General features: G+C 41.0%; 1 protein-coding gene across 1 annotated transcript; it reads right to left on the minus strand.

Moving 5' to 3' along the window:
- Positions 1 to 7697: 7697 nt before the first annotated feature.
- On the minus strand, positions 7698 to 14284 carry rx1 (retinal homeobox gene 1). The gene is made up of 3 exons (XM_029430101.1): positions 13978 to 14284; positions 9286 to 9539; positions 7698 to 8198 (listed from the first exon to the last, which is right to left on the minus strand). The coding sequence occupies exons 1-3, from the start codon at positions 14282 to 14284 to the stop codon at positions 7698 to 7700; spliced, it is 1062 nt and encodes a 353-aa protein (XP_029285961.1).
- Positions 14285 to 15565: the final 1281 nt, after the last annotated feature.

A 15565-nucleotide genomic window follows, 5' to 3' on the forward strand; every position in this document is an offset into this window, starting at 1 on the left:
ATCTCTGTGCAAATTCAGGGCATTAATATCAATATTGCATGTAAAATAATAATTAAACACGATGAGATGATATGGAGGGAAATCCTTAGTGCACTAAACTAAATAATAACTAATATGCAGTGATGGAATATAACTATTACTACTACTATTATTACATTTTGACATACTTGTACTTGGGTATTTCCATTTTATGCTACTTTCTACTTCTAATTTTACTACATTTGTAATTTTTCCTCGACTACATTTACTTGATGCTTATAGTTGGTCACTTTTTACATAAAAAACATATTTGCTTATATGATATGATGCTGCAATATGCTAAGTTTGTAAAATTGTCTCCACATTGAGGAACTACATTGATGCACATTTAATTTTTAATTAAATTTTCTAAATATGTGTTCACATCTGTAAAAAAATGTTAAATTATTTTATTAAATAGAATAAATAAATACAAATAAAATGTTTTAAAAAAACTTTTGTATACATTTTGTATTTCACATTATTATAATTATTCTTTCAAAATATTTGCTCTTATTTTTACATTTTGATTTCTCGTCCTGTGTTTATTTATGCACCAACACAAATTCCTTGTGTGTGAAAACCTACTTGGCAATAAACCAAATTCTGATATCAAATAATAACAATAAGAGCAGCAAGGTTTCTACACGGCGGAGTAATAAAAGTATTAGTGTTAGTGAATGTTTGAAGTTTGTTTACATGTTCGGTTCTCAATGGAGGTCCTCTTCACTGCGTTCCACACAATAACATCGTCTGTGCGATGCTAATGAGCACGCAGCTCTGACAGAAGCCTGAACACGGCGTGCAGTGGTAATACTCACACACAGGCCTCCTGTGAACTTCACTCTGTGTTTTCTGCTGAGCGAGCCTATAGAAATGTAGAACATCAGACACACAACATAGTTCTACAAGTGTGAAGGAAGCCCCCCCCCCCTCTCTCCTCCTATCTGTCTCTCTCACAGACAGACACACCCACACAACACTGGCGCCAACAGGCAAATCCCTCCCCCCCCCACCCCCCTTAACTGACCTCCAATTATGTCATGCGAAAAAAAGCTGTGTCCCATTGAAAAGCTCTCTTAATCAAACCCAATTAATTCCGCTATTTTCCCGTATTGTCCTTTGCGAGGAACGCGTCTCTCCAATAAGACTGTTAACTCCAGCCGTGGGCCTCACAGGTCCACCGGGCTGCAGGGGCCAAATAATAGACTGCACAATTAATCAATTAGTCATTAGGGACACAGTTGTAGTTAATGAACACGGTAACTGTGAGATGAGCCTCCCCTCGAAATCCTAATTTAATTTACTTTTGAAGACAAAATGATAGGAAAGAAATGACCTTTATGATTTTATAAACATATTCTTTATAATGTTATTGCTCCGCTCCTTTAATTACCAGGCTCCCTGTACTTTCATCACTTATTTGTAGATTTGTTTTAAGCTTTTGGGGGCCTAGTCCAAGTTAAAGAAATACTTCTATCACCTGAAATAGTGAAATGGTTGTAGTGGAAATGCCTGTGATTGTGAAGTAGTGAGCATTTGAATAAATCTGTTAGTCGTTCCAATGCATAGGCGTATTAAATATAAATTATTAAATTAAGCTGTGAAGCTGTGCAAGGATAGTCGTGTATATTACTACCGACATTTTCTGGTCAAAGCGTTAAATTCTTTGCTTAATATGAACATGTTACACAGGAACAGTTCATTAAGAGCACCTTGCATTAAGAATATTTACCATATATGTGTAACAACACATTGAAGTTTAATCTGTCTGACTGCAGTCCATTGTCTCTGCTTCTATGTATTTATTTGCTTCTACTTGCAGTTGAATGCCTCATGAAAGACAAAAGGCTTGTATTGGTTACGTTTCATCGTTGTGAGAAGAGACAGATTGATGTTCAGATGTATTGTTCAGGTCAGGAGGATTAAAGTCTGTGTTCCTGTGTCTTACCACCACACGACTCAGCATCTTGTGATGTATTCATTGTTTGACATCAAGCAGCATGTAGACAGATTGATTTTCAGAACAATCCAGATGTCTGGATTAGATTAGGTCGTGTTTCGGATGTAATGCCGTTACAAAACTGATGCATCAGCAAGAAGCATTGAGCTCAGACAATGTTAAAGGTGCAATGTGCAAGATATGGGCATTTAAACAATGAACTAACATTATCAACAGAATGTGAAGACAGTGTCGTCTGTGTGTTGTGTTGCAGAGAAATCTACAGAAATGAGCACGCTAAGCAGCTAGCACCGGCACGTCGAGACTTGTAATACCACTTGTTCCTCCAGAGGCGATAGTGAGTCAGTGTAGCTGCAGTCTGCCCTCAGAGGGAGAAGAAGAAGAACAGCTTGTCAATCACGTTGAAGGTACAAGGACCGTGAGCATTTTTGATTATTTGTTTATTGGATTAAATCCAAAGTGTCAAAATGAGAAAACGACTCGTCCTCCCGGCCGCAAGGAGATTATTTTACTGGGAGGAAAACTGGGCGCCATCTCCGGAGGCGGACCTTCAGTTAGCGGTTGCAGCAACTAAAATTCATGAAGTGCAAACCCCAGCGCCGGAGGCAAACTTCCTGTTGCTGCAGGTGCACAGGTCAGACCACCAGCCCGCTGTGACTCCCCGGGGCTGAACTCAAGTCGCCACAAACTGAAGGTCCGTCTCCCGGCGCTGCTGCAAAATGAACCGAAAATATGAAAACAAACACGAACTGCGCAGCTCAGATAGTGGCACAGTAATAACAAAGATGGCCGAAGCTCTTGGCAGGAAAGCCCGACAAGAAACTGCACTCGGCAGCAAAGAAAAGAAGTGAAATATAAATGCAAAGCAAAAGAAGAATAAACATTGGCGTTGCTTTCACCGTTGGAGATCATGGCGAGAAAAGAGATTGTTGACGCTGACTTTGGCTTTTAGTGAAACGTGGCTTTAGTGCAACAACACAAACTGTACCAAAATAAAACACAACTGACTGTAACTTTAGATTGTAGTGAACACGTAGTAGAGGTCAATGCTGCCTCTTATTCGTATGGAGCAGGTGACGAATGACACGTTATACCTTTAACATCGTGAAGTTTCTCAGATGTTCTCAGACTGAGATCTTCTGGCTCCTCCAAATGTTCAGTAACTTTAGAGAAAAGGTAAATGCTTAGTTTGAGGTAAAAACATCAGCTAAAATCTTATTTGACTCACATTTGAATGTGAGTGTGAGATGTTGCAGAGTGGAGAATAACTCTCCTGCAGAACTTTGTTTTCCTGCATGTTGATCTGCCGCTGCTCTTTTTTCCCATGCTTTTCTCTTTCAGCCACTCCGGCTAAACGCATGCCTACCCCTGACTGTGGCTACAGCCCCGACCCGGCCCCGGCTGAGCAGTGCCAAGCCGTCCAGCAGTTAGTTAGTGTCTGTTCAGGCCCGGCTCGGCTCGGCCCGGCCCGGGTGCTAATCCTCGGGCTGTCAGAGGACCCCGCTCTGAACTCATCCTGTAACACAGGAAAACGCTCTAATTGGGGGATTTTCTACATCATTAACTCTGATGAGCAGCCATCCCTCCCTCCCTCCCTCCTCCTCTTCCTCTCCACTCTTACTCCCTCTGTCTCCCCCCCCCCTCTCTCGCTCTCTCTCACTCCCACACTTTTCTCCTGCTTAATCTCCTTCTTAATGTTTCTCTTTTTCCTCTCTCCCACTCTCCTCACATTTCCGTCTCTCCGTTCATCCTTTCTTACCCAAAGCATGTTCTTGTGTGTCCATCTCTCTGGGACACCAGGAGCTGTGATGTGATAAACAAACCTTTACATGTGAAAGGACACTTTATACAGGATACAATGCACTTTGTGTGACCCCTGAGACATTACTTTTCTTATGTTCTTCTTTACAGATGGAATTCTGTCACATGATTCATTACTTTTGCTCCAAATCACCAACAACCGGCCCAGTTTGTGCCTCTCACGTGTTACTGTTACATCTGAGTCACAGACTTTATGAAAAAGAAAGAGCTGGAGATGTTTGTTTAGAGCTCTCTGCTTTCCAGAAGCCTCAAAGACTCCTCCAAACATCTGGAAGACAAATTTCCAAAGCTGCAACAATTTTCTCCAGAAATAACATATGAGCATTGCCACACAGACAATATTAACACATTATTCTGTATGAAAATGCAAAATACTGTAAAATAAAACCCCATAATAAATAGTTTTTATTGTGCAACAGACATGTTTTTATACAGATGGTTAGAAAAGTCAAAGTGTTCATAAAAGATCAACAAGTTTTTATTTTTGGGGGAAAATCAGATGCAGAACTCTGCGACGAGAGTGTGAAAGTATTAATAACCAACAGCCAGTGTTGGGATTGGGAAGGTGACTTTTTAATATCAGATCTTCTCTACACGAACATCGTGGCCAAAAGAATTCACCATAAAAATATTCTCACAACATTTGAAGGTGAAATTATTATTTAACTACACTCTAATCATTTTTAATCTACACTTTAATTACACTCGTGTGTGTGTGTGTGTGTGTGTGTGTGTGTGTGTGTGTGTGTGTGTGTGTGTGTGTGTGTGTGTGTGTGTGTGGAGCGTTGGGGGAGCGAGAACAGAAAGAAATGGAAATTATTAAAGAGGCGCTGGATTATTTACACAATATAATGATATGTATCATTAACACAATATTAATATTTCATGGTCAATACCGGTATATTTATTACAGATTACTAATTACCCTGTTGAAAAATTCAATAAGCAATATCAGTATTTAAATTACATCAAAGTCATTTAACTTACATTTTAAGATGAAATCTTCTTAAAGGTTTTTCCATTAAAGTTGAATGAAGATTTGAACAGAACGTTTTGACCCCTTGAAACCACCAGCATTCATTTACTTTGGCGTTCAGTAACTGTACGTTTATTTAATAATAATAATAATAACTCTGGTGTGTGCGTCAGGATCGAATCCCTTCAGAACTTTCCTGCGTTACATCTCAGCCTCTCCATATGGCCCCGTGTACTGAGCTCCATCTGTCCAAGAAAGTGATTCGCATGCTGAGGAGGCCAGCTCGCACGGCGGCACCGGTCCCTCTGCGAACATGTGTTGCAGCGGCTGAGCCGGCCGTCCCGCCTGCCCCCGGGGGCAATTAGGGAGCCGGGGCCCTGCGGTCGGAGGCCCCCCTGGGAAGCCCTGATTGATTGGAGTCTCATCTTCCTAACAGGCTGGCACCGTGCCACCAAACCAGAGAACAGCAGGAGGAAAGAGAGAGAGAAAGAGCTCTTATATGACACAAGTGTGAGAGCAAAAGAAAGAAAAATGTCTCTGCCCATGTATGTCAGATGATAACGATTACACTGTAGTAATCTCAGCTGAACGCTGTGTGGGAACGAGTGCACAGGTCAACATGAAAGCACTGCAGTGAGAAGGTGGAGATACTATCAAACTATATTTATTTTTCTGTAGATCTTCATTCTTCAATGATCCAGACAAAAATCAATAAGAAAGAAAACAATTATATCACTAGGACAAAGATAACTAGGACATGTGAGAAACAGAAACAGCCATACAGGAGAAACATCCTGAACATTTTCACATAAAAAAACTAAAACTTCTAGTGCATCTTTTGTCCATCATCTAACCTTTGGCTTGTTCTTGGTCCAAAATCACATTTACATCCTAAAGAAGATTTGAATGTGCAAGGTACTCCTCGTTTTCTCTACGATGTGAGGTCCTGGCATCGTCCAATAGGAAGTCTAAACATCACTAACCAACAACATTTAAAAACTACATGAGAACTGATGACGAGCAGCAGATGAATAACTGCGTGTTTCCCTCTCTGAGCAGAACGATGGGTTTTAAAATCAACCAGAAATGACTTCATCTTGTTGTTATTGCAACTATAGTCAGTGTGTGTGTGTGTGTGTGTGTGTGTGTGTGTGTGTGTGTGTGTGTGACTTGCTGTCAGCACAACTTTCACATATTAAAATGTAATATCACAAAGTTAGGGGGGAAATTTGTCTCCTTTTAAAAAAGAATTATAATATAAAAGTCGGAAATTGCACTTTAAGATGAAGGATTTTCTCCCTCTTGTTCCATATAAAGTCACCAACAAATAACGTTTCTGCCTGTACATATTCAGTTACATGAGATGCTACCTGTAGATGTTAAAATGTCTCTAAATCTATTTAGCTCCACTGCTCATATGAAACACACTGGTTAGGTTTAATCTTCTGCCTTTAAGACAATTAGAGCTTAAGAGATGGGAAACAACAACATAGTGTCACTAACGACCGCAGCAGCTACAACCCAAGTTTCTCCTCCTTTGATTGAGAGGGAGAAAAATGACAAAATGGTTACAAGGGCCTATTTAGTGCAGCCTGAGACCGTCCCCTCCGCCCCTTCAGTTCCAGACAAAGAGAATACACTTGGATCAATTGTGGCGAACAAAGACTAAACTATGTGGGGTGACGCATCACACAGGGCTCTTTCTGCAGCCCTGCACGTACACACTGCCACCCAACACTGAGCTGCCAACAGGTCTTCTCCTCCAGCAGCCACTCAAGCACAAACCGGGCTACTCCTCTCTCTCGCCTGCATGTAGTTCTCTCTTTTATACGTCCTTCTTTAAAGCATCTCAGCACAAATCAGAAAAAAAGATTGTGCAGAAAGTATTTTTGGTTTATTCTCCAGCCGTGGTCCACGTCCAAGGTGCCATCACATCTCTGACTGTTGTACACTTTCCCCACAAAACAAACTATTATTTTACAGCATAATTAAGAGATCCTGCTCTCCCTGAAAACCACGAGCTCTCTGATCCAAGGCGGCCATCTTCCTCCAGTCACTCCAGGTTATCTAAGCTACAGGCTCAAATATATAAACTGGCCAGCCGTACTATAATTAGGAGTTCAGCTGACATCTTTTGATAAATCAACAGATTAGTGAGACGTGCATTTAACAGTCGCAGTCAGAGACGCTGCCTTGATTTTCTAAAAGCTGCCGTCACATTAAACTGAGACTCTCATTCACAAAGTACGCTCTGATCAGCTGACCCATGAAAACCAGACAATTGGATTAATTAGTAAAAACACACACATGGTGGAAAACAATGGGGGAAATGAAAACAGAACGTCTGAACGCAGGATGTTTCGTCCGACTCGATGTTTGATGGTGGACAGAAATCACAGAAAAGCGATCCCCTTAATTCCCTGTTCATGGACACAAGCTTTCACGAGGGGCATTTAAACATCTGTGTGCATCAAAAACTATGTTCTGACATAAATGTTTGTGACGCCTTCATCTCCAGACAAGCTGTTCGTGAATATGGATGGAAGAATGCATTCATTGCATTGGTTTGTTGTACAAAGTGGTTGATGCGATGGTCACCAGAAGACATTTAGCTGTTACGGCACCAAGGCAACGCTAAAAACTTGTAGATTGGAGGGAAAACAGATGTGGTTTAAAATGAACAATTTTACAAGACTATAGAGTTCACTTTGCTGCTTCGTGCCCTTGAGATGAGGAAAAGTCAAATAAAAAATCCAAATAAAGTCCTTCGTCCTTCCAGTGTTCACAGTTCAAAGTCCATTTCTTTTTTCCCTCTGTGGGTTTCAGACAATTCACTGTCATATTTTCCAACATTTGACTCATTGACTGTTACCCTGAACCCCCAAAAACAACTTCAGCGTCTCCCTTTGCCCATGTCAGTCACATGGGGTGCCAGGTCTTGTCCATAGACTGGATGTGTTCCTTGGCTTTCATTCTCAGAGCAGCGATACTCGAGCTGCGCTGGTCCACGTCCTCCAGAGGGTATTTATCGGGGTATGGTGCCGTGCACTGGTAGGGGGGAGGAGCCATACTCTGCATCCCCTGGCCCATGGACGGATGAGAGTGGGAGGACGGATGAGGGTGGGAGTGAGGATGAGAGTGAGGGTGAGGAGTGGAGTTGAGGAAGGTGTGGCTCGGGTAGCTGGGCTGCAGGCCTTGAGTTTGACCCATGAAGCCCGGGATGCTGTGGACCGGTGTGGCGCTGGACAGGGGGGAGGACAGCCAGGGGTCCAAGGGGAGCGAGTTGGACATCGGGCCCATGCTGGTGTGAACGGGGGCTTGGCGGTTGAAGGAAAGCATCGGTGAGTCGTGGAGCTTCATGGTGCTGGCGTCCATTTTTTCCTGCCGGCGCCATTTGGCTCTACGGTTCTGGAACCAGACCTGAGAGAGAAAAACTAAGTTATCATGAAGTTTACCTGAAGATGACACAAAGAACACATTTTCCTACAGTTCTGCAGAGGATGTTGGAGGGGCTCAAAGTCATAAGAAATCATTTTCATTTCATTCAATATTTATTTGGAGGGTGGGGGGGGGGTCTGATAAATCTTAGTCTCTGTAGCAGCAGCGCTACGTGCTAAAGAAGTTCCGTACAGCTCTGTACCTTTAGATGAACTTGTAGTATTACATGTGATGTATATTTGTATTTATATGTCGTTAAATACCTTCACATTCTTACACTGCAGCGCGGCTGTGTTTATCTTTTCATTATAAGTCCACTCTCTGGAAATGTGACATAAACTGAGCAAACTTCAACCACTGATGAAGACCATGAGATGCGACTAAAAGCTCCTGAAATGTCCGCCCACTGCTGCTTCTTCAAACCTTTACGGTGTCATTTTGTCTTCCTCTAAAGACCTTCTGCACCTTCTTGTCCTCGCATGGCGCGTCCTGAATCGCTTGGAAACGACACACGCATGCTTGTGTAACAATCTGGAACAATCTCCTCACCTAAATACTGATGAGCCAAAGGCCAGAAGCTTGGTGTGTGTGTGTGTGTGTGTGTGTGTGTGTGTGTGTGTGTGTGTGTGTGTATGTGTGTGTGTGTGTGTGTGTGTGTTATATATTATATATTATATATTATATATTATATATATATAATATATAATATATATATAATAGTATATATATATATATATATATATATATATATATATATATATATAATATATATATATATACTATATATATATATATTTATATTATATATATTTATATATATATTTATATTATATATACTAAGAAGTGTCCCAACATTAAGTATGTATTTTAACTAATATATTATGTATTTCCCATGAGAAAATGTTTTTGTCTTTTCAGGTTTCACATGATGCATCTTCAAATTGCAAACATGACAAAATGCCGGAGACTTTGCTCGACTAATAAAATATATTCTAAAGAAACTTTCATGCATATTTATGTAACGTCCTGGGGACAGGAAAGACGGTTGTGTTGTTGCGGGGCCTCCTACCTGCACTCGGACCTCCGGGAGGTTCACCTTCATGGCGAGCTCCTCGCGGCTGTACACGTCGGGGTAGTGGGACTTCTCGAAGGCACGCTCCAGCTCGTGCAGCTGGTAGGTGGTGAAGGTGGTGCGGTTGCGCCTGTGCTTCTTCTTGGGCTGATCGTCCTTGCATGGGTCCGGAGACTTGTCCTCGTCACTCTCTACACTCTTCCTCAGCTCACTCAGCTCTTCATCACACTTGTTTGAGAATAAGCCCGTATCTGTTCAGAGAAAAATAAAAATAGTCATTACCAAAGCAAAGCAGAGTGATACGCTGAAATGAATAATGTAGTGCTCACTTTCCAGTAGATGCAGACATTAGTTTGACACTTGCAACAATAGGCTACTGTAGGTCAGTGAAGCAAGCAATCCTCTGAACTTCAATGAAGCTCGAAAACATTCCTAATCGGATTTAGAAAAGTTGTTTTCCAGTGTTGATCTTCTCCGAAGGGAAACTGTCCTCAGAAAGTTGTTTGGAAACCAGAATGTCACTTTTATGTTCTGAACTGCAAACCACATGCATCACATGGAATATACAACAGTATTTATCAGTGACACTGATTCCCACAGTTGATTATGATTAAAGAAGTAGCCACAAACAAAACTGTTTTTGTTCACTGCCACAAGGATTTAACTGCAACTGTCTCGTAATCCTTCAAGACAGGATTGGATTTAGCAAAATGGCTCAATACAACCGTTCCAAAATTAGAAAGAAGTAGCCCTCGTGTTACGCTTCACCTACATGTACGAAATTGGGTAGGCAGATGTAACATGTGGAGGCGTACAAAAAAGCCTCTTGGAGCTATGTTGAAAACACAACAGGAAGTCAGCCATTTTGGATTTACTGTGCCACTTTAGGCCATTTTTAAGCCTATTAGAGGCGATGTACTTAGATGAATTTCCTCATACAGATTTGATCAGACCAACTTCATATTTGGTCATTACAAAGAGCTGAAGACGTATGTCATAAAAAGTTGCTAAAATCTTGAGTTTCTGCAAACAATGTTGGCGTGGCGGCAAAAAAGCGCCTTTCGCCATTAAACAGCAAAACATCTATGATGTCTAATTTGCTTCAGAGAAGAAATAAGTCTTTAACTCCATGTCAAGAGAAGACTGTATTAGTCTAACCAGCAAGTAATTGAATTTAAAAAAGTACAAACATGATTATCCGCCAATCAGATCAGTCGCTCTCGTGAAGCAGCTACTCTCGACCTGATAACGCACGTCATTCAGGTCGTGTTGGATACGTTGACAATTACAGAAAGTCGGTTGAATTGACTTTTAATTAATTTCCTGGTAGAAGTATTAAGCAGAAAGTAATAATTAAATCTTGTTTGTCAATATAGTCCAAATAAAATGAACTCCTACTGTATACAGCCAGACAAAGACAACACAATGGTTCATATTCTATCTTCTCTGGAGAATTCAAATCAAATCTTCTTCAGTGGATTGAAAACCTGTTTTCTTCCCCCATCATTGACATATCATCACCTTTCCAGTTGATATTGTGAACCTTTCAGAAAACACTTGCTTATTTAAACAACCAGTAGATACGGAGCAACTTTTGAATTTATTTGGAGTCGTGTTTGAGCCCATTATTTACTCTTTTTGCTCTGTTTTTGGTCTCTACCAACTCCTCCTGCAGGAAATATCTGGATCTTTAGCTGCTAAATGCTCCACTACAGTGTGTTTACCAGCTAAATAAATTATTAAATAAATTAGTATTAATTTAAATACTATTAAATTGTGCTTTTTGAACGTTTACCTAATTATTTATTATATCTTTACTACTCTTGCTGTTGCACTGTCCCCTTTGCTGATGTAACTGTGGGACTAATGAAGGATTATTTTATTTTAGTCTGACGTTTGGTGCTGTAGTGTACAGTAGGATTTATAAGCACTATAAACCCTTTTATTTTGGATATAAGAACATTGTTAGTATAAGAATGTGGATTACAGATCGGTTTGAATGTTCCTGATGATAGTAGTTTGTATTTGGTGGTTTTCTCAACGATACATGTTGACACTTGTCACCGCTTCAGTAAAACAACTGACAGTATAAAAATGTAAATGTGACCATGTTCCTGAGATGAGGGGGGGGGGGGGGGGGGGGGGGCGTCATTGTGGTCTTTCAACTGGCAAATGGGAGCACAGGGCAAAGGCAAAGCAGGATATTTAGGGGTTCATTTATCCACCTCTCATTAAGCAGCTATGACAAAGGCCAGGCTCTGACAAAGGCAGAGGTCAGGTCTGGTTCAGTGACCAGCTCTTGGCCTGTCAGCCCATCACAGCCACCGGTCTGAAGGCTGCCCACTGTTTACCAGCCAGCAGCACATCTCCGAGGGGGGGGCAGGCCGACACCGAGCACAGAAAAGTTGCTCATTCAGGGGGAACTGGGCTGACTTCACAGGATAGTTATATACAAAAGAGTGATGTCATTGGTGTTGATGTACGTTAATCAAGAAAAACGAGTCACGGTCCGGATTCAGAGACTGAGTTTGAATCTGGAGCTGCAACGGTCGGTCGATAGGAACTATTTTGATAATCGATTCGGTTTTATATCATATTAAAGTCAAAATTACATTTAATTAAATCAATTTTTCACTATTTTTGGACATTTTATAGATCTGACGATAAACATTTTTCATTAGTTACAACATAGACATGTGTATAAGAAGTGGACGTAGTCACTGTGACGTCACCCGCTGGTTTGTGGACTACCGTTTTGTAGCCTCGAATTTGACGTTTTGGCCGTTGCCATCTTGTTTTTTTGGAACTAGAAGTGACACCAGAGGGTGAACCTAAACATTTTTAGGCGACTAAAATGTTAAAGTTAACTTTTATGGACTGAAAACACACTGAGAAAGGGTTAAAGTTGTAAGACAAGAACACAGACCCAAACTGGACAACACAGTGGTAGCGACCTGTCAATCACATGGTAGCCCCGCTCAAAAGCATAACCTGCTTTATTGTTTATTTTACTCTATTTATCGACCATCATTTACTAAATGAACATCATGTGTTGAAGAAGACTTGAAACTAGAGATTAAGACATAAACCCATCAGGAAAATCTTTACTAAGGTAATAAATCAAGAGAGAAGTCGGAACATTTTCTCATAGACTTCTATACAATCTGACTTCTGCTTCTGCTGACTTCAGCCCCCTGCTGTCCATTAGAGAGAATGCAGGTGTAAAGCAGGTCGCTGCTTATTTGGACTTATATATATATACATACATATATCCATCTCCACGGGAATAACTTTTTTTTTTTTCTGCCAAAGAACCACCTTCCCGACCCTGCGTTTGAAAATAGCTTCAGATTAAACGTGATGAATTTGTTTCTGAGACGATAACAATAACACCCGAATGAAGTACTGTGCAATCTAATCTGCATGCAAGAGAAGATTAGGGGAATTCCACAAGGGGATGGGATTAGGTTTGGGGACATAAACCCCCCCCGCACCATCTTGTCCTGTGATTTATCTCTCAATCTCAGTTCACACAGTTAATGCAACAGTGTGCAACTCAGTGACTCTGAATCTGCTTGTGAGCGGTTTTAAATGGAAGCAAACTGATCAGAAATGTTCACCAGCCGTCATTTAAATAGGTCAGACGATATAAAACTGAGATATGATTATTATTTTGTGTGAAATGTTTTTAAACCTCGAAGTGAAAGGGTTAAATATTAGAATATGATCATTAAAAAGGAATGATACTCAAGTTTCAGCCTCTTTGTTTGTTTTCCTTTTAATTTATTCTAATTGTTATTTATTCATTTAAAATATTTAGTGGTGGGTAAAAAATCTGAATTATGATCTTCTAATATTCTTAATTTATTCACAACTTTTTTTTTATCACATAGATATTGTTACTGATGGACAGTAATCCATCAAACCACATCAAAGTTGTGTCAAGCAGATTTGCCAACATGCAAACATTATATTATATTATAAGAATAAATGTTTTGTGGATGTTTTTGTTTTTCCTTTTAAGTGTCTATTTGTGTCAGAAACAGTTTTTTAAGCTATAAGTTTTAGTAACTTTTTATTGCATGCTCTGTGTGTTTCATGTTAAGGATGTAAACTTTATTTGTGTTTTCTAGGGGGGGGGGACCGGGTACTTTAGGGCGAGATAACAAGTCAACAGTACTGTTCACTGTGTGTCAAGTTTCTCTAGTCATAAATCTGTAGTACACATTGTGTTTCGGTTGAGCACATAGACAAATTAGAAAGTTCAAAGTGTATGAGGGCTTAGAACATTATGATGGAGGCAAATGATGGCCATCCCCGTGCTCTGTTGTGTCTTTAAGTTCAATTTCTGTGTTGACACCATTTGTTACACAGATTTTCACTTGAGAATTAATAAAAATGATCAAGAATCCCTCCAAAAAAACACATCAAGACACCAAGACCATGAAGAACACCATAGACCATCAGGTCTTAGGCTTTCTAGTAAAGTAAAGTTGTCCGGGGCCACTGGCGATCCTGGGATCTCATATGTCAGGAGGCAAAAGATCAGATGATTCATAAACGTTGTCCTCAATAACAACCTGTGAAGCAGGATGTGCACTGCAGGAACTCACAGGCCGTGTGACACTGAGTGCTGCTAAAGGTGACACTACTGTAGAAGCGTTTGCAGGATGCAGCAGCGTCACTCACCGTGGTACTGCTGCTGCTCTGTGCTGCCGTTCCTCAGAGAGGAGAGGTGCCCGCTGTAGGTCGGGTGCGATGAGAGCTCCTGCTGCCTGCCAGGCTCCACCAGGCCATCGATGTCCACTTTATGGGGTCGCGGGGTCCCAGCAGGGCTGAGCAGGGGGTCCTGGTCTTTACTGAACCCCAGGATGACGTCAATGCTGTGGACGCGGCCCCCCACAGCGACGCCCCCACCTTTCCCCAACTCGTGGAAGTTGCTGGGGGAGAGGCAGCTGTCGTCCACCATGCTCATGGTGTCCAGTGATAAATGCATTCTAGCGTCCGGGCACTGCAATCAGAGGAAAGGGGTTTAAGTGAAGAAGTGGAGGTGCAGCAGTGGGTCAGAGATCACCTGTCACCTTAAACGTCTTTCATACTAACCTGCTTACCCCGCAGGTGGGCGAGAGTCTATCCCTCTGAGAGCTGCAGTACTTACAGAAGATCGTGCTGATGGACACTAATGACTCAAGTTACCTCTTAATCCTTATGTTTTACTTTTTTCTTTAAATGACTGATGAATGAAACACTAAAGCACGACAGTGTTGATTGTATACGTGAACATTTCCACCTTATCCTAACCGAAATAAAACAAAGACAACATTTCTATTACAAACTAAACCTTTATATTTGTTTGTGTAAATCAAAGTCTCTCTATAACATAACATATCATTTCACAAGTGTGTTTTAATCACATCTTATTTCCAATGACCTATATCCCTTCTTTAATATTCATTCTGTTTATTTCCTCTTTGTGCTGCGTTTCATGTATGAAACATACTTTACAAATAAAGTCAATTATTCTTATTACTCATTAAACTGTAAACTCACAAACGAGTCATGTTGTAATGCATGTGGCTGAAGAATAAATGAGGCTTATGTGTTGGACAAGTCTGCAAAAAAGATGGAAGATGAAACAAAATCCAAGATCTGGGACGTCCAGTACTTTACATTGACGTTAATTCATATACAAGTAAACTAAGTATCTATCTATCTATCTATCTATCTATCTATCTATCTATCTATCTATCTATCTATCTATCTATCTACACACCTACAGATGTGACAAGAGCAGCTGCTCACACGTAGAAAGAGAAGAATAGAGCAGAGAGAGTTCAGTGCATCCTGAGATCTGAGCACACATCAGCAGGTGCATCGGCGAGTAACACACTTAAAGTTCAGTGTCATAAAAAAGTATGACAGCTTACCGTTTGTAAGTAATTACGTTGAACTGTTAAAGTAGCTCCACCTGAACCTCTCCGCAGCTCCAACTTCACTCTTCCCAGATCCTCAATGTGCTCCTCTTCCCTTGCATCTCTCTGAATAATTTCTCTATGTAGCAAAAACAGTCCTGACAGAAAAGTGCAACTAGAGTAAAATCCACCCGGTGCAAAAGAGCTCAGAGTTCAGACGCCATGCACTGCTCCGGCTCAGGGAGGAGAGTGCAGGAGGACGGAGAGGGAGAGGTGGACAAAGCGGAGGGGTAGGAGGTGAAACGAGGGGATTAGGAGAGGGTTATTAATTGGAATCCTTCCCCTGTAACAGTGATTGGCAGCTG

The sequence above is a fragment of the Cottoperca gobio genome, chromosome 4 (genome assembly GCF_900634415.1).
Source record: "Cottoperca gobio chromosome 4, fCotGob3.1, whole genome shotgun sequence".
In the NCBI taxonomy this organism is placed as follows: Eukaryota; Metazoa; Chordata; class Actinopteri; order Perciformes; family Bovichtidae; genus Cottoperca; species Cottoperca gobio.